This window comes from Tenrec ecaudatus, chromosome 10 (assembly GCF_050624435.1).
Source record: "Tenrec ecaudatus isolate mTenEca1 chromosome 10, mTenEca1.hap1, whole genome shotgun sequence".
In the NCBI taxonomy this organism is placed as follows: Eukaryota; Metazoa; Chordata; class Mammalia; order Afrosoricida; family Tenrecidae; genus Tenrec; species Tenrec ecaudatus.
In genome coordinates, this window is record NC_134539.1 from 123,432,049 (window position 1) to 123,451,236 (window position 19,188).

General features: G+C 42.5%; 1 protein-coding gene across 5 annotated transcripts in view; it reads left to right on the forward strand.

Moving 5' to 3' along the window:
- Positions 1-19,188, forward strand: part of TRIM37 (tripartite motif containing 37) — a 122,862-nt gene that overhangs the window by 87,558 nt on the left and 16,116 nt on the right. The window contains exons 20-25 of one of the 5 annotated variants that reach the window (XM_075561518.1): positions 199-327; positions 673-862; positions 2,041-2,159; positions 13,441-13,551; positions 15,232-15,310; positions 15,919-16,523. In XM_075561518.1, coding sequence (XP_075417633.1) covers positions 199-327; positions 673-862; positions 2,041-2,159; positions 13,441-13,551; positions 15,232-15,310; positions 15,919-15,961 — 671 coding nt within the window. In that variant the 3' untranslated portion in view covers positions 15,962-16,523. Of the gene's footprint in view, positions 1-198; positions 328-672; positions 863-2,040; positions 2,160-13,440; positions 13,552-15,231; positions 16,524-19,188 lie in introns of those variants that run through there. The other 4 variants (XM_075561517.1, XM_075561521.1, XM_075561519.1 and 1 more) reach the window with 4 other exon arrangements.

Genomic DNA, 19,188 nt, shown 5'->3' on the forward strand with positions numbered 1-19,188 from the left:
ATTTTTTTATGTTAAGACTTCCCACTAAACAAAATAAAAATGCTTTTTTGGTATAAAACAAAAATAAATTGGGATTTGATTTTGGATGCAGCAGACAGAACGCTCCCCATGCATGGTGAAAGTAAACCTCTCGCTGCTTAGGCAGTGAGTGTCATGATCTTTCATTAGATGTACAAATGCTCTTAAATGTCTTTGCAGCCACAAGTAAGAAGAATAATTCTCCCAAGCCATCTCGGTCCAGTATAGCAGGTAGCCTATCACTTCGAAGAGCAGTGGACTCTGGGGAAAATAGTCGCTCAAAGGGAGACTGTCAAGCTTTGTCCGAAGGTAAATTCAGGGAAGCTTAGGATGCAATTGGGAGTGAATGTCTGCCTAGAAATTGCTTTGTTGTCTCTTCTCACTGTGAAAGGCAACTAAAATGTTAAAACATTTCATCGGAGAGTTCCTTGAGCCACAACATACCAGATCCTTCAGTTAGAAAAATTCCATCATTAGCCTGTGTATTCTGGACCCTGATTTTGAGTAATCCATCAGAAAGTCTGAGAATGTAGATGGAAATTATTTTTGAAGTTTTCTATAGTGTGTGTGTATATCTATATATTAAAACTGGTTTTCCTTGAGAACTTTTGTGAGTTTTCTCCCTACCTTTTTTTTGAATGTTCTTTTCCAAAGGGTCCCCCGGAAGCTCACAATCTGGGAGCAGGCACAGTTCTCCCCGGGCCTTGATGCATGGCAGCATTGGTGATATTCTGCCCAAACCCGAAGACCGGCAGTGCAAAGCTTTGGATTCCAATGCTGTCGTGGTTGCAGTTTTCAACGGCTTACCTACTGCTGAGAAAAGGAGGAAAATGGTCATCTTTGGGTAATCACTTTATTTGGTCCTTTAGTCTACATCAGAATAAACAAAATTAACCTCACCCTTTCCACTAGTTATTTTAATGGACAGAATATGAGTGAGTACCAAATGTTCAGGTTAATAAATATGTTGCTCATTTTTACGAAGTTAGTAAACAGTGGTGTTTGACTTGTTTAGTGCTGTCTTTTGAGATGTCTTTGAAGTGGGGAACCTTCATTTCATTTCCACCTGTCCCAAGTCTTTTTTAAAAAGACATGTATGCTGGGCGATTCTGTTTCACAGGTCTTTATTTTTGTTTTGGTTAGAACAAAGTTCTTCCACTTTTTTCTCCTCTTACACTCCTCTCATGAACTCCCTGCCATCAAGTTGATTCTTCCTGACAGGAGACCTGCTCCGTTTGCTTTCTGTGGCTGTGAAGCCGTACTGGAGAGACAGCGCTGTTTCTTTGCAGAAGCAGCTCGTTTGAATGACCACATGCTGGTTGACAGCGGACTGTGCCACTAGAGAGTTCCTTAATATTCCTTGGGTTCATTTAATGTTACACAGTGTTTAAAGGTTTCCACAATTGTCCCAGGAGTCCTGTTGGTTGTGGGCTGCCGTCCACATGTTCAGCAATTTGAAACCACCAGCAGCTTCTTGGGAGAAAGACTGGGATTTCGACCTGCGTAAATAAACCATTATAGCCTCAGAAACCCAAGGGGGTGGGGTTGGGGTGTGTGTTACTGTATGTCAGCATTGACTTGATGGCAGTGAGTTTGTTTTTTCTTGGACAAATGTCAAAGGACAGGTGGTTAGTTTTGTGTGTTAACTCAAGTTTAAGCAGTCCTGTTACCAAGCATGATAATACAAGAGAGCTTCAAAAACCTGATGGGAAGATTCCATTTTCAACAGACGGTTGAGTCCTCCCTGCATATGGTCCTTTCTATTTTGTACATTTTGTAGATAGTTGTAACTGCCCTTAGTTAAAAACTCGGCAGTCGGGATACAACAGTCTTTGATACAACTCACTGTTTCATAATTTTTCCATCATGAATTTTCTAGTATTTTTAAAGTATTATTTGAAACTAGTATTTTAAACACCAGTTTCGTCTATCCTGCTTAATTTGGTGCTCAGTATTTGGCGAAAATGTAGATAGTTGTATCATTTACGAGTTATAGAGAAATTACTACTTTTTTTCTTTCAGGGCTAATGCTAAAGGAGGTCGCCTGGAAGGAATGCAAATGACTGATCTGGAAAACAATTCTGAAACTGGGGAGTTACAGCCTATACTTCCTGAAGGAGCTTCTGCTGCCCCTGAAGAAGGTAAGGGATAATGAGGTCACTGTTATTGGTAGTCACGGGGTGACTCGGTGTGCTGACTGATTTTGTTGTTTTGGAGGGGGTGGTGGAGATTCAATGGAGATTGCTAAAGTATTTGAAACCTTTGTTATCAGGCATACTTGATCTGAGCACAGTCTAGTAAGTCCCTAAGCATTGATCACAGGCTCCCTAAGAAGAGGTGTATTTGCAGGAGGAAATCTGCAGGCAAATCACTGTCCATGGAGTAAATGTATTCAGTTACCTGCTTCATACCAGGCATTCATTACCTTTCCCCTCGATGCGCAAAGATGAATTAGATCAGCTCAGAGCCCTATGGGGAAGAAGGGATCTCAAGACAACTAATTAGGATGTGAAGTGTTAATACTTTATTACAGTTGGTCTTGATTACATCTGCAGATTGCTGCTTTCCTCTCTTCATAGACGCATCCTAAGCTTCCACGCTGACCTCAGCAGTCTATCAGTTCCCCCTCAGTTACACGTTTCTTTTCTGTTTTTGCAAGCTCTCGCCCACACTTTGGAAATTCCTCCTGCACAGTCTTTCAAGTTCATTATTCTTTGTCTAAAAGCACAGGAAATACTTTGTAATGGGTAGCAAAAGGTGCTTCAAAGGGTGCTGCATACGTTGTTCTTTTTTCTGTGTACACTCTGTATGTTACCAGGAAAGCTTTGTGATAACTTGGTATGGCTTTTTTGTTTGTTTCTCAGTGCAACTCTGCCACCTTCCAGCTCTGCACTCACTTGAGTGTCAATAATGGATGCATGGGTAGCTCGAAGCGTATACACAGGTGCTGGCAACTACCTCTGGCTACCCCTTACCGGATGTGTGGGTGGTGCCATTTTCAGGGTTCTCAGCTGAGGAACACTCAGCGTTTTGCTTTGTTCTCCTCGTTGGTGTTCTAGTAGTGGGCAGCATTGTTTTAGCAGAAGCCATTAAGTGGGAAGGATTCTTAAAGTGTGGTGTTGATTGTTAAAGCCTTAAGAAAAGAAATATTATTATTGATGGTCTTTATAGAAAAGACCTGTGGGGGTTAGCTGCTTTCCATGTGTTTATAAAATGTGGTTATAAATTGCACCTTAAAGTTTTACAGCATAGGCTAGAATTATGGGCTCTCCACCCACCACACACACATATACCCCACCCCAGGTAGAATTTTTTGAAATGCTTCTAATATGCTTGACATTGTGTAAAGCACATTTGTGCATTCATTGCCCTCATCATTCTCAAAATAGTTGTTCTCCACTCAAGCCCCTGGCATCAGCTCCTTATTTTTTTCTTCTCCCTTCCTGCTCCCCCTCTTCATGAACCCTTGATAATTTATTATTATGTTGTCATATCTTATACTGCCCGACGTCTCCCTTCACCCACTTCCACTTTTCTGTTGTCCATCCCCCAGGGACGAGTTTATATGTAGATCCTTGTAATCGGTTCTCCCTTTTCTCCCCACCCTCCCTCCACACTCCCAGTATTGCCACTCTCAGCACTGATCCTGAAGCGATCATCCGTCCTGCATTCCCTGTGTTCCAGTTCCTATATGTATCAGTGAACATCCTCTGGTTAGCCAGACTTGTAAGGTAGAATTCGGATCATGATAGTGGGAAGGAAGCATTTAGGAACTCGAGGAAAGTTGTATGTTTCATCGTTGCTACACTGCACCCTGACTGATTCGTCTCCTCCCCGTGGCCCTTCTGTAAGGGATGTCCAGTTGCCTCCAGATGGGCTTTGGGTCCCAACTCCGCACTCCCCCTCATTCACAATGATACGATTTTCTGTTCTGATGATGCCTGATGCCTCATCCCTTCAACACCTCATGATCGCACAGGCTGGTGTGCTTCTTCCATGTGGGCTTTGTTGCTTCTGAGCTAGATGGCTGCTTGTTTACCTTCAAGTCTTTAAGACCCTAGATGCTATATCTTCTGATATCCTGGCTCCATCAGCTTTCTTCACCACATTGGCTTATGCACCTGTTTGTCTTCAGTGATTGTGTCGGGAAGATGAGCATAATGGAATGCCAGTTTAATGGAACAAGGTATTCTTGTGTTGCGGGAGTGCTTGAGTGGAGGCCCAATGTCTATCTACTGCCTTAATGCTGAACCTATACATATATGCACATAAATCTATTTCCCCATTGTCATATATAAATATATTTACATATGTACATGCCTTTATTTAGACCTCTTTAAATGCCCTTTGTCTCCTAGCTCTTTCCTCTATTTCCTTTTACTTTCCTCTTGTCCCACTATCATGCTCAGCCTTCATTTGGGTTTCAGTAATTTCTCTTGGTTACATTACCCTTGATCACACCCTACCAGGCCTCCTACATTCTCCTCACCACCAATTTGGATCACTTGTTCCCTTGTCCCTGGGTTTGTTAACACCATTTCCTCCCCTCTCCCCCCCCAACTCCCCTTCTTCCATGTCCCCCTGTAACTCTCGGTCCCATTGTTTTCTCCTCCACATCGTTCAGCCAGCCTATATTAGACAGACCTGCGCAAACCAAGCAACATCAACAAAAAGCCAATGACAAAAAAGTAAAGCTTGTAGTCAGGCTTTTTGTAGACCAAAAGTTTGTTGGCCTTTAGGAGTGTTTTCCGGTGGAGTCTGATGAGGTGCCAAGCCCTGGCCCCAAAGTCTATTTTTGGTATTCCCTGGGGACTTGCTCTGTTCTCCTTGCTCCTCTGTTGAACGCCCTTAGTGTTTTCCCTCAGTGTGGTGCCATCAGATCAGGCGCAATTCCCACACTGTGGCTTCAGTATTGTTCCCTGTAGGGCTGTGGGTCAGTGAGGGATGTCGTGTCTCTTAGTGGGGCTGGCCATATGGTCTTCTCTGTACATTGGCTGCTCTGAGTGGGAATATCGTCAAGGATTGGTGGGCCAGGATGTGCTCCACTCTCTCCTCCCCCTTCCCAAAACAAGTCCTTAAATTGGCGTTTTGACGTGTGGTTCTCTGCATGCTGTCAGCCTTGCTGAGAGTTCTCAGTGCTGCTTTCCTGGACCGCTGCTGCCCAATAAGGTCCTCCGTGGGTTGACAATCTTTAAAATAGAACTTCCAGTTCAGGATATTCCTGAGATATTCAGGGAATTCCTGAGAATTTCAGTTCTTTGTACTCGATCCCTAGGAGTAATGACTGTCAGGAATTAAAAAACACCAATGAGCACCCACTGCGCGGCTGTCGAGTCGATTCCTAGCCGTAGCCACTGTAGAAAAGTAGGACTGTTCCGTAGGGATTGTGAGACTACTTTTTTACAGGGCAGAAAGCTTCATCTCTTCCCTCAGCAGGGCCGGTGGTCCAGAACCTTTGACCAGGCAGCGTGCAGTCTAGACCCTTAACGCATTGTACCCCCAAACCAAAGGTTAAGTTCGTGCCTGGGATTTCAAGAACTCTGTGTGGCATCCAGGGCCCTGGTGACACGATGGCTAAGTGCTCCCTGCTAATGCTCACTGGAACAGTGGCTCACACATAACAGCTCTCTCCAAGAGAAAGCATGGTGGTAATTGTTCTTGGAAAACGGAAAGTGGCAGTTCTCAACCGGTTTTAATATGCTTTTTGCATTTCAGCTGCCGTTCCAGGAATGTCCACAAGGTGGAGATGGTGCTTCACAAAAGTAGTAGGTTTTGTTCTCTAAAAATGTCACACTTCCATTTTTGAGCATGTTTTTATTTGCTGAAGATGAAGGACAATATTTCATAAGTATTCACATATCAAACCTAGAAACTCAAAACACACTGCCACCAAGTAGATTCTGACTCACAGCTATCGAGTATAAGGTTGTCGAGGTCTCAATTCTTTACAGGACTAGATAGCTGAGTCTCACCGTTCTCCAGCACAGCAGTTGGTGGGCTTAAACTGCTCACCTTGCAGTTACCCAATAACACCAATAATAAGTTGATAAAATTTTTGAAAAATTTACTGTTTTACATTAAACGAGATTTATGCTCAAGTTAAGCCATCAACTCTGTTTTGACAACAAACTCAGGGTGACTGCAAGTGGGCATGTCTCTCTGATTATTTAATTTGCATAAAGGTAATTGTCAGGTAAAGGCAGTATCTATACTTGTACAAAGAGGACCAGTTAATGTGCACCAACCACGGAACACTAATGCCAAACTGCAGAGTTTCTGCGACTCAGTGTAAAGAAAACAGATTCCCCACACCAGAACCAATCAGCAGAATCGTGATAAATGGAGAAAAGTTTGAACTTGTCAAGGGTTTTATTTTTCTTGACTCCGTAACCACAAGCAACAGTCAAGAAATCAAACAATGTATTGCACTGGACAGTCCCCTGCTGCAAAGGCTCTCTTTAAAGTGTTACAAAGGCGATGGGATGCAACCCCTTACTCGGATCACAGCCCCGAGCCAATGTGAGGAGAGCCCTAACTACCACCAGGCGAGAAGAGATCGGCCCAGCATTCCTGCTCTATGAATGTCCTAAACTCGGGGAAATTGTTGCCAAGACAAACGCTCAAGGAATGCAGAGCTGCCAAAGAGAAAGGCTTTCCCTAGGTCTGGCACCCTAAACTTAGACGTCTAGCTTCACAAACTGCGAGGATAAATTTGTCAGAACCAAAAAAAAAAAAAGTTATTTAGAGGACCAAGGTGTGTCTGACTCAGACCGTGATATTTTCAAGCTCGTGTGTACAAGAGCACTCTGGACAACCTGAACTCAGTTTACTACATTGGGTCAGTTCCCAGCATAAGGGACCCTGTATGACAGAGAAGGACTGCCCCTGGGGGACTAATTCCTTATGCGTATAGAAAGCCTCATTTTTCTCTCTTGGAATGGCTGGTGGATTTGAACTGCTGACCTTGTGATTGGTATCCCAGTACCTAACCACTGAGCCACCAGGGCTCCCAAAGAACAAGCAAATCTGTGTTGGAAGGTGTATAGCCAGAATGCTCCTTAGATGCCCTCCTCTCATGTACCTTGCACACGTCAGCAGCTGGAGAAGGACATCATGGTTAATAAAGCAGAGGGCCGTGAAACAAGAGGCAGCTTTTCAACAAGATGGTTTGATGTGGCTGCATATTGAAGCAGTGGGTTTCCACAGACTGGGCTGTTCTTCATTCTGTTGTGATGAAGAAAATTTTTTAATTTGGCTCTTCTACATGTTTCTATATAATAACTCAATAAATAATTGGGTGCGAGTATGCAAATAAGGCATAAAGGGCTCTTAACTTTGGGATTGGTCAGTTTTACTGTTCCCTTGGCTACAAAAATGAGGCATCTCGGAAGCAGCCAGCGAGAATTCCTGGGACTGTTACGAACTAGCTAGTAAGCACATTTGAGATCCTTACTTGCGGTGGCTGAGACCAAAGCCAAGCCATCAGAAGTGGGGAGCCACAGTGCTGAGACAGAGACAGAAGCAAAGCAGTTGTCAGGCTTCCTGGCACGTGGAACATGACAGGCCAGAGAGAGACTTCGCTACTGGTTGGAGAGGGGCTGCTGTGGGGCAATGTCTGCATCCTCGCTGCTTTACGAGCCCCTGTATCTTCTCGGATAAATCCCTGTAATTGTGGGTGTTACCTGTGAGCTCTCTGGCCATGGCACCATTTACCTAACTAGTAGGAAAGTGGAGTTGTGGTGGAAGAATAGGATAAAGAAAGACTGACGGTTGAGACCAGTCTGACTGCTACCTTAGGCAGTCAGCCATGGGTTGGTGTGGAGGTGGATTCTGCTGTCTTCTGAAGCAGAGGACGGGTATGGCCTCCATGCATTTTCTCAGTTTGTAGAGCATGTGATTTCCTGTGAGCCCAGTAATCACTGGATGGCAACTAACAACGATAATTGTCATTCTGTCTATTTGTGTGTGTGTGTGTGTGTGTGTGAAAATTGTCTCCCGAAATGAAGTTAGTACAAAGAATTAAAAGACCCTATTTTCCATAGTTTCTATAGTTTTGCATTTAGTGTTATAAACATCCATCAAGCATATTTCTTTAACTTGGATTAATTTGTAATTCTAGGCTGGGAAACTGCTTTGCAAAACTGCTTAGCTTTTGAAAGCCTTCCAGAGTTGTTCTAGAAGGGTTGCTTTCTTATTCCCGGTGCTTGTACAAACAGGTAACACGGTAGTTTAGGGTGAAAACTAGTTGCTAAACCTGTGTGGAGGTCTTGTGAATCATGTTCACAGGGTACTAGGAACTGGCCTGAGAATGTTAGCATGAGAAGACATATGATAGAATGTGTTCTTAATGAGTCCACTTAAGATTTGGTGGACTAAGTGGGGGCCCTTCTGCCCTTTTGGAAGTGCCCAGAGCTTGCTTCCAGTCACTGTGGGAGCCGGTGTGATGGGCCTGAGTGCTGCCCCCCACCCCAGTGGAGCCTGCTGTTGATTACTTGCTATTCAATCTGTGTGCTTCATTAAATGCCACATAAGCCAGACAAGTGAATGTAAAAAGAGTAATTTCTTTACAAATAGATTGAATGTTTGGGGAAAGCTTGATAAAGGCAAGTTGTTAAGAAATTATAAAGACAAGAATATAAAAATTGGATCGTGTACATCCAGATGATGGAGTGGGGGAATCAAGTAACCACCTGCAGCAGTGCAGCTGGAACTCAAAAATTGCCCCTTTTGTTCCTGGCAAATGAGCAAAATCTGGAGTTGTTAAAAATAAACTTCATCTTTGCCAGTTTTTACCACTCTCAAAAATCTTATCTGGTGGCACCAATGTTCAGCGTTTCTTCCCATAGACTTTGTACTGTATATGAAGATATTCTTTAAGAAAATCAGCTTGCCCGGCACAGCCTTTCCTTTTCTAGATATCCCTCCCCGATTGTGGCAGAGCTTTTCAGACACTAACAGGAGATCCACGTGAAGTCAGCTGTGTCTTTATTCTAAGGAGCAGCTGGTGGATTTGAACCACCAACCTGGCAGTTAGAAGCCCAATACCTATCCTAAAGCACCATGAGGGCTCCTTGAATAAGGAAGACTGGAGATTAATGCATTTGAATCTTGGTGTTGATAAAGAATATAGAAATTATAAGAAGAGTAAGCAAACCTTTCTTGGAAGAAGTACAGCCAGAATGGCAATATTTCCTCTTGCATATTTTAGGCACATTATTAGGAGAGATCAGTCCCTGGAAAAGGACATAATGCTTGGTCAAGTAGAGCAATGGTTCTCAACCTTCCTAATGCCGTGATCCTTTCATACAGTTCCTCGTGTTGTGGGGACCCCCCAACCATAACATTATTTTCGTTGCTACTTCATCACTCATTTTGCTGCTGTTATGAATTGGGTGACCCCTGTGAAAGGATCGTTCAGCCCCCAGGTTGGGAGCCGGTATAGCAGAGGGCCCTTGAAGAAGAGGAAGGAAGACACTACTTTGGATGGATTGACTAAAGCAGCTGCAGCAATGGGCTGAAACAGCGGTTATAAGGACGGCCCAAGCGGAACCATGCTGTGTTTGACTCTGCTGTGGGTTAGCACCAACCTGACGGCACCGAACAGCAGCAGACCCTCTGCCCTTAGCAGTTCATGGCATGTACCCAGCAGTGCCACCTGCGCTCCGAAGAACAACCTTGTAGAGAAATACTGGTCTGTGCTTTTTCATTTCCAATGGAAAATTCTACTTTTTAAAATAGACCCTACTTTTAAATGTTAAATTCTATTTTTTTAATAGTACCTATTCACGTTATATAATTCATTTGGAACTTGGTAATATCCACCAAAGAATTTGTCCATTTTATCTATATTGTTTTTTAACATTTTTACTGGTATGTACTATACATATCATACAATTGAGTAGTTTAGTCATAGTAAGAGTTGTAGTCATAATTCATTTGAGAATATTTTCTTTCTTGTAGCTATTGGTATTAGCTCCCCACTTCCCCAAACATCCCCAGGTAACCATTAATCCAGTTGTGATCTCTATAGATTTACCTGTTCTGGATTTCATATATAGGAAAACATTTTTATTATTATTAAATACTTTTATTGGGGGCTCTTACCTCTCTCATCACAATCCATACATAAATCAATTGTATAAAGCACATTTGTTACCCTCATCATTCTCAAAACATTTGTTCTCCACGTAAGTCCCTGGCATCAGCTCCCATTTTTTCCCCTCCCCGCTTCCCCCTACCTCATGAACCCTTGATAATTTATAAATTATTATTTTGTCATATCTTTCATTGTCCGAAGTCTCCTTTCACCCACTTTTCTGTTGTCCATCCCCCAGGGATGAGATTATATGTAGTAGATCCCTATAATCGGTTCCCCCTTTCTGCCCTACCCTCCCTCCACGCTCCCACTGGTCCTGAAGGGATCATCGCCACTCTCACCACTGGTCCTGAAGGAATAATCTGTCCTGGATTCCCTGTGTTTCCAGTTCCTATCTGTACCACTGTGCATCCTCTGGTCTAGCCAGATTTGTAAGGTAGAATTGGGATCATGATAATGCAGGTGGGGGATGAAGCATTTAGGAACTAGAGGAAAGTTGTATGTTTCCTCATTGCTACACTGCACCCTGACTGGCTAGTCTCCTCCCAGTGACCCTTCTGGAAGGAGATGTCCAGTTGCCTACAGATGGGCTTTGGGTCCCCACTTGGCACTTCCCCCTCATGATTTTTTGTTCTGATGATGCCTGATCTGAGCCCTTCGACACCTCGTGGTCACACAGGCTGGTGTGCTTCTTCCATGTGGGCTTTGTTGCTTCTGAGCTAGATGTCCGCTTGTTTACCTTCAAGCCTTTAAGACCCTAGATGTTACAGCTTTTGATAGCTGGGCACCATCAGCTTTCTTCACATTTGCTGATGCACCCATTTGTCTTCAGTGATCGTATTGGGGAGGTGAGCACACAATGATAAGATTTTTTGTTCTTTGATGCCTGATAACTGATCCCTTTGTCACCTCGTAATCACGCAGGCTGGTGTGCTTCCATGTGGGCTTTGTTGCTTCTGAGCTAGATGGCCACTTGTTTACCTTCTAGTCTTTAAGACCTAGACGCTGTATCGTTTTTTGGTTATTATATAAATTTATTAAATTATCATTCTAGTTTTATATATTGTTTTTTATTCTGTGTCTGATTTTTAAAAATAATTTTATTGGGGGCTCGTACAATTCTTATCACAATCCATACATCCATCCATGATGCTGTATCTTTTGATAGCCGGGCTCCATCAGCTCAGAAAAACTTTTATTTATATAGTTAATAACAAAAGTAAAACAAAAACTTCATGGGGGGGGAAAGCAGAAAATATTAAAAAGTAGAACAAATTTAAAATAGGTCAGAAGGGAGATCAAATGATAAGGTATTAAAGTTTATCTAACTTTACTTGCAATAATCTACTTTCCAGTGTACTTTATAGGAGAAAGTTGAGCTTTCTGCTCCTGTGTTAGAGTTACAGGGGTGTCAAACTGGTGGCCTGTGGGCCTCATGTTGCCCCCAATGTATTTTTTTTGTGGCTCACGATGCTCTGAAATAAAAAGAAAACAGAAAAAATGTTATGAAGAAAATAGCGCTTAAGGGCGATCGAGGCAGTACTATACACACAATTCCCTTGTTAACCCTTGTTTCACTACTGAAGACAAGTCTACACGTGGCCCAGCGCCTTTCCTGGGGGCCTGTGGACGTGTGCAAACACGCTGACTGAGTTCTGGCGATGTTTGGAAGCGAGATATCTGCCGCTCTCAGTGTCACATAATGTAAACAGATCCCAAGAGCGAAAAGGTTAAAAAGAGCACTCTGGGTTGTATTTGTGCTGTTATGAATCATCCCGAGCGGCAGCGCTAGTTCACATTTTTAGAGGGAAGCCATTACGATTGTGCATCACTTTTGTCAGCTGCCCAACATTTTGTGTTTTTTATTACTTTGTTATATTTTCCGTTCACAACATAAGAGGTCAGTGAAAACTTCGGAGGAAAGTGCTGGCAAGTTTCAGGTAAAAAGAATAATTTTAGTTTTATAAATACTTTAAATAAAAGCAATTATATAGTGTTTTAATTATCCTGTCCATATTCCTGAATCCTCACTTCAGAATATAAATGTAGCAATTTGTAAATGTGATGTGGCCGCGTGAGTCTTGCCTGTTGCACCAATGGCCCCGTTTTCATTGCGCTTGACGCCCTGTCTGTCAGGGTGGACTCGAGGGCAGTGCGAGCGAGTGTGCTGTGCGCGGCAGCACGGCTGTTCTCTGTCACATCCCTGGTTTATGGCCAGAGAGTTTTCCCCAGAGGCATAAGCCACATGTATTTCCCCCGCCGCACCCCCCCCCCCCATTTTTTAAAGTGAAACCATTTTAAAGGGATTTAAAGAGGGAGATCAAGTGCATTTCATCTGTCGTCTTGACTTTGTGATCGTGAAGCTCCTCATGTTCTCCTGTTCCCTGTAATGTCTGTAGAGTGTGTAGCGATGCTCTCTCTGCTCCTTCCTATCCAGATACCGATCATTTTATCTTTTCTTGGTCTTTCTCGGTTTTTCATATTGGTGTTTTCAAAGAATTGCTCTTGCTTTAATTGATTTCCACCACCCTCCCACCATTGTTTTTCTCCTAATTTCATTGATTTCTGTATATTAATGTTTCCTTTTTATTGCTGTATGTTTAATTCACTTTTTCGAGTTTCGTAAGGTGAAAGTTTATGTCATCAATTTGAGACTTTTTCTAATATAAACATTTTAATGCTTTAAATGTCCTTGAATCATTGTTAGAATTATATCCCTCAAATGCTCCTAATTTGCATTACATAATATTTCCACATTTCTTTGTCAGTTCCTCTCTCTCTGACTTATGAATTATTTGTTGTTTAATTTTTAAATGTGTAGTGTTTCCTAGATGGCTTTGCATTGTTGATGTATAGCTTGATTTCCCTATGGTCAGAGGACATACTTATGATTTCAGTTCTTTTATTTGAAGTTTGTGTGTAGTTCGGAATATGGTCAACAAAAGTGAGAAGAACCCCTCGATGAGATGAGTTGTCAGGACACAGTCATGGACTCGATGCATGCCAGCTCAGTGGCATGTAACACCACCAACAGCAAATCAGGGTCAGACTTTGTGGGCTGCATAGGCTCTATCACAGCTACTCACCTCTGCCCCAGCTCAAGCAGCCATAGACAGTGCAGAAATGAATGGCCATCTTCCGGTAAACTTTACTGACAAGATCAGATGTCGGGCCGCACTTGGGCAGCCATTGCTGAAATGAACTAGCGATTTGTGTCTGTGCAGCCACCCCTCTTTGGTGTAGATCTTGGTCATTGAACAGATTACTGAGATTTCCTTTTTCTCCTCCTCCTTTCGCTTACATGCTCTTCCTTTCTCTTCTGCCAGGAATGAGTAGCGACAGTGATGTTGAATGCGACACTGAGAATGAGGAGCAGGAGGAACACAGCTGCATGGGGGGATTTAACGATTCTTTCATGGCACAGCCTCCAGATGAAGGTGAGACACATGTCCCACCACACCGATTAATAAACCATCTCCTCTTCTTTTTCCATTACTTTTTCTTCTGTTTGATCATTGTCATTTGTGAGACTGAATATTATTGGTAAGGTGTATGGTAAGTTATTGGGAAATAGTGGTAAATGTAGTTTGCCGTAGTGAGACATCTAGAACAAGGAGCTGAAGGTCTTATTTTTGTTGAGTCTGTAACCTAAGAATGAGTTTTATAACAATATGAAACCAAGACCACATGTGTCCCGCAATGCCTACAATAGTTAAGATTTACTCTTGATTGAAAATGGCTGCAGACAACAAAGAGCTTTAAAATGTTTGGTGACTTTTTAATTTCTTTTTATTTTTAAAAGGTTATTTAAACCGATCTATAAAGTAATTTTTTTTCAAAGATAACCTTCTCTGGTTTATTAGAAATGCATGCAGATTATACAATTATTCATTTCTATTCTCTTTCCTCCCTAAGAAAGTCTGGGGAGGGATGGAGGGGGGAAACCCACTGAGATTAACGGCACCATTATTTGTCTTGTTTTCATTTGCATTTTTGTATCTAATATATAAAATTTTATGTTTTGCATTTTTCTTTTTATTGGCAGCTTAATATTCTGTCACTTGGATGTACCATAACATCATAAAATGAGGGGAATTTCTAGAATGCAGATTAAATGTTAAAATATGTACATCTATTTCTCACCTGAGTATTCGACTTCTCACAGTTAAGACAACAGGGAAAATACATTGCCAACTTAGCTCCAAAAGTTAAGGCATGCCAGCGGGGGAGGCAAGAGCAACACTGGATGTGAGAGTTAAGGTTAGGTGTCAACTGGCTGGGCCACTATTCGGTGGATTGGCAGTTATGTAATGATGAGATTTGGCAGTTACATGCTTTGACATCCTCCTCCTCCACTTTTGCATAATAACCTGGTCTTTGGAACCTAACTGTGGTAAGTGAGGAGAAATTGTACTAGACAATTCAAGAAATAATGCATTGTTCATTGAAAGTCACCCAGAGACCTTAGTGTTCAGTATGAGCATTTCGTTGGCTTTGACAGTTTGATGCTAATTGTCAACTTTATAGTTTCCTTATTTCTCTGGTGTTCTACTTTCTCTCTCTATATAGAGCCAGTCATTGATGCTTTTGGAGTACTAAAGTACCTTTCCTCAGCTTCCAAAAGATGTTATTCTCAGTGCTGGTGGGTGTTTGTGATCAGAGTGTTCAGCACCATTGCTGACCAGTCCCTTCGCCTGCTTTCCTCCGTGGCCTTCGCGGGGATGCACCGCGTGAGGCTGGGCCTTTCATCTTCCGATTGAGGCTTTCTGTCACGCTTGCTTTCTCCTTTCTCCTCCATCTATGTCAAATTTCAATCCTCTGAAGAAGAAGTTTTGTCCATAACCTGGCACATCTTTACCACTGAAATAACACTATGTAACATTATTTAAGAACTTAGGGGAAAAATAATGCTCTTTAAAAAAATACGATCTTTAATGATCTATGTGGGCATAGTGGTTAAGTGCTTGCTGCTAACCAAAAGGTCAGTGGTTTGAGCCCGCCCGCCCCTCTGCAGGAGGATTTGCCATGAAGAGCAGTCCTGCACTGTCCTCCAGAGTCACGCTGAGGCCAGTCAACTTGATGTCCGTAGGGTGTAACCTTTTGCTTTTGTTCCCTAGACACATGTTCCAGTTTCCCTGATGGCGAGCAAATAGGCCCTGAAGATCTCAGCTTCAGCCCCGATGAAAACGGTGGAAGGTAATTGCTGAGTCCACAGAAATGAGTCCCAAGCTACCTTGACCCTAAATCTGCTGTAGTCGGTGCTCACATTTTTCATCAATCAAATCATCAGATTTCATCTTAGTGTTCGTTATCTCTACCAAACGTAGTCCTTGTGGAACTATTAGAAAGTATCTATGGCAGTAGAACATAGCGGGAGAAGTGAACAGCGTGGCAAGAGTTGTTTGTAATGTAATGAAATAGCAGTGTGGTCCTAGAAATCAGTTTAGTAAATTAGTACTTTCACAGAAGGCAGTTTCTCTACGACAGCAGAAAGGCAGTTCATGCCGGAACATGTCCCTGGAGACAGCGCGTGCCTCCAGGAAGGTGCTCAGCGCTGGTGCTCCTCTGTCTCTGCTAGACGCCCAGCCACATCTAAGGGGCCACCTTCATGTTTGGGGTTTTAATCAATAGTTTGTAGCTTCTTTAGTGCCTCCTGATTTCATGAACAGAAAAAAACTACAAATAGAATCTGCCTTGTAGATAAGTGGTGTGAATAATGAAGAAGGTAATCCTGAACTGAATCTCCTCTGGAGCAAGGTTGACAGAATGAAGCTAACTTATTTCTCTCTTCTCACTTCTTCAAGCGCAGGCAGCTGTTCAGTGGCACGTCATGCCTCCAGTGTGTGACTCTTGCAAATGTAATGTTACATGAACGTTAATGTGGATTTGTTGTGTCCGTGGTCGTGTGAACATATTGAAGATCGTTTAACTCTACTTGATCTCTTCTACCTTGTACAGAACTACTCTAGTGCCACCAGTATTTTAAGATGTTCTTTTTTCCTATTGTCATCGAATTAGACACTGGCTTAATTGTCAAATACGTTTAAAGATTCATATGTACTCTACTGCGACTTGCACGAAAGTCAAACTTGTGTAAGGTTTTCTGGACTATAATGGGCCCCAAACTGATGCCAATCTCCCTGTTATGCCCATCATGCCCTGCACTCGCATTGCAGCTGCTATATTGTTTGTGAAATTACACTGAAAATTGACCAAGAGACTGTTGACATAGCATGCATGTGTGTGTGTATACATAGATAGATGTATACACATACATACATGGGAGAGGCATCTCATATGCTTATATTTTAGTTAATGGCAATTCATTTTTCCATGTCTGCTGTCTTGCTGTGATTTATGATTTCCTGTTGTTCAAAAGAGCTTGCACTTTCTGTTAATAAAAGGAACTTGGGCAAACACTATGCTTCTGACATTTATTGAAAGTGGGACTAGAAATCTTATTTTCTCTTCATACTGCCAGTGTGTGACAGAGGCTCTTTAGCTGTAAGGTCGGACAATAGCCTAGACTCTCTGCAGTGAACATGGCAGGGCTTTGTCTCACCTACTTTGGACATGTTTTGAGGAGGACCAGTTCCTAAAGAAAGGACATTGTGCTTGGAAAAATTGGGTAAAAAGACAACTTCCATGAGACGCATCGACACAGTGGTTGCAACAGTAGTCACAAACTTAGGGAAGGCTTTGAGGAACAGCCCTGGACGAAGCAGCATTTCAGTCTGCCGTGCATGGGTCACTGAGTATGTGTTTCTAACTTGTGTAGCCTGCCACGTTTCAGAAAATTAATTACTCAGCATGTAATTTAGGAACTAGAGGAAAGTTGTAGGTTTCATCGTTGCTACACTGCACCCTGACTGGCTCGTCTCCTCCCCGCAACCCTTCTGTAAGGGGATGTCCAGCTGCCTACAGATGGGCTTTGGGCCCCAACTTCGCACGCCCCTTCATTCACAATGACAGGATTTCTTGTTCTTTGATGCCTGAGTGTCTGTTTTTAAGAATGACACTGATAGTTCTTTAACACACTCTGCTTTCTATTGAATAGAAATACTCATTACTAATTATATCTTGTTTGATCATTTAATTGAGGACTCTTACAGCTCTTATAACAATCTGTACATCCATTGTGTCGAGCACATTTGTACACATGTTACCATCATCCTTTTCAAAGCATTTTCTTTCACCTTGAGCCCTTGGGATCGACTCTTCTTTTTTCTTCCTTCCCCCATCCTCATGAACCTTTGATAAGTTATGAAGTACTATTTTCATATTCTTAAGCCATTCTCTGTCTCCCTTCCCCCATGTTTCTGTTGGTCACCCTGGGGGGATGGAGGGTGTTAGACATCGATCATTGCGATCACTTCCCCACTTTCTCCCCCCCACCTTCCCCCCACCTTCATGGTGTCACTGTTCATCAGTGGTTTATCTGTTTTTGATTCCATGTTTCAAAAGCTCTTATCTGTACCAGTGTACATGCTCTGGTCTAGCCAGATTGAATAGAAATAATTCATTACTAATTGTATCTTAATGAGAACATATTTTCATATAACTTTTTCTTAACCTATATATAAGACCTACATGTAAGAATTTTAAGCTTTATGTGTTGAAAACAAACCACTGTAAACATTGCTTTGGAGATAGAGAATCATGTGAATCCATAAATGCAAATGTGATTGCATCTAGTGTGAATCTCTCACTATCGCGAAGCGGTTTGCTTCACCTGTATGTGCTGTAGAACTGAGTGCTTCTCTAAGTATCTCTACAATTCTTTCTATAGCCCTCGTAGATCTTGTATGTATTTTGTTAGATTCATAACAAAAAACTTAATTTTTTGGGTGCTAATGTAAATGATAGTTGTTTTTAATCTGATTCCAATTGTTCATTTTCAGTAACTAAGAAAGCAGTCCTTTCTTGTATAGTAGCCAGTGTCCTATAAAGTTGCCACGGTCAGTTAACGTTTCTGGACAGTTTTCTGTTGTTTTGAGGGTCACAGTCAGTGTAAGCAATGACAGTTTTACTCCTTCCTTCCCGATACACGCTTTGTCTTTGTCCCACTGCATTAGCTAGGACGGTCAGTGTGATTTCAACCAGGAATGCTGAGCTGGGCTGGCCGTACCTTGCTTAGTTGTAACACACACCAGTTACCAAGTTTTTGTAGCTGTTCTTTACCAAGTTGAGACTGTTCCCCGTATCCCTAGCTTGCTCCAGTTTTGTCATGAGTAGATGTTGTTGGATTTTGTCAGGCGTTTGTGTTTGCCTATTGCTGTGATGCTATGATTTCTCTATCTGCTTGAGATGGTGGAATGAACATGCATAGCTTTGTACGTGTTAAGCTGGCGCATCTGCAGTGCAGCACATTGGGTGGTGCCTGTGCTGCTTTCTCACCCCTTGTTGGACTTGCTTTTCTGACCCTTTGTTGAAGGTTGTTGCATCCCTCTTCACAAAGTTCACCCATGAGGACGTCACGGGTCAGAACCAGCCTGACAGCAGCTGACCTGCAGACTGCCAGTTTCTAGTAAGATCTTGGTCTAGTTTTGAAGTTCGGTAATGTTGGCCCCATAGCATGAGTTACATAGAAAATGTTGCCCTTGCTTTTGTTTTCTGGAAGAAATTAGAATTGGTGTCACTTATTTCCTCTTGCAATGTTTGGTAAAATTCACCAGTAAAACCATTTGGCTTTTACTTTCTGTTTGGAAGATTGTTAATTGCTGCATCTATTTGTTTGATACAGCGGTTCCCACCTTCCTCATGCCGCTCCTCAAGTGGTGTGACCCCAACCATGGAATTACTTCCGTTGCTACTTCCTCACTGGCATTTTGCTACTGTGATGAATTGGACAACCCTTGTGAAAGGGTTGCACAACCCACTGGTTTAAAGGTATAACCTATTCAGATGATGTGTTTCTAACCTGGGTAGCCTGCCACACACGTTTCAGAAAATTAATTACTCAGCATGTAATGGCAACTAATCCAGGATAAAGGTGCAGGTACCTGCCTTTGCAGGTCCCCTCCCCGCATCATTCCAGCGCCCCCCAGGGAGGACTATTTATTACTTACAGAAAC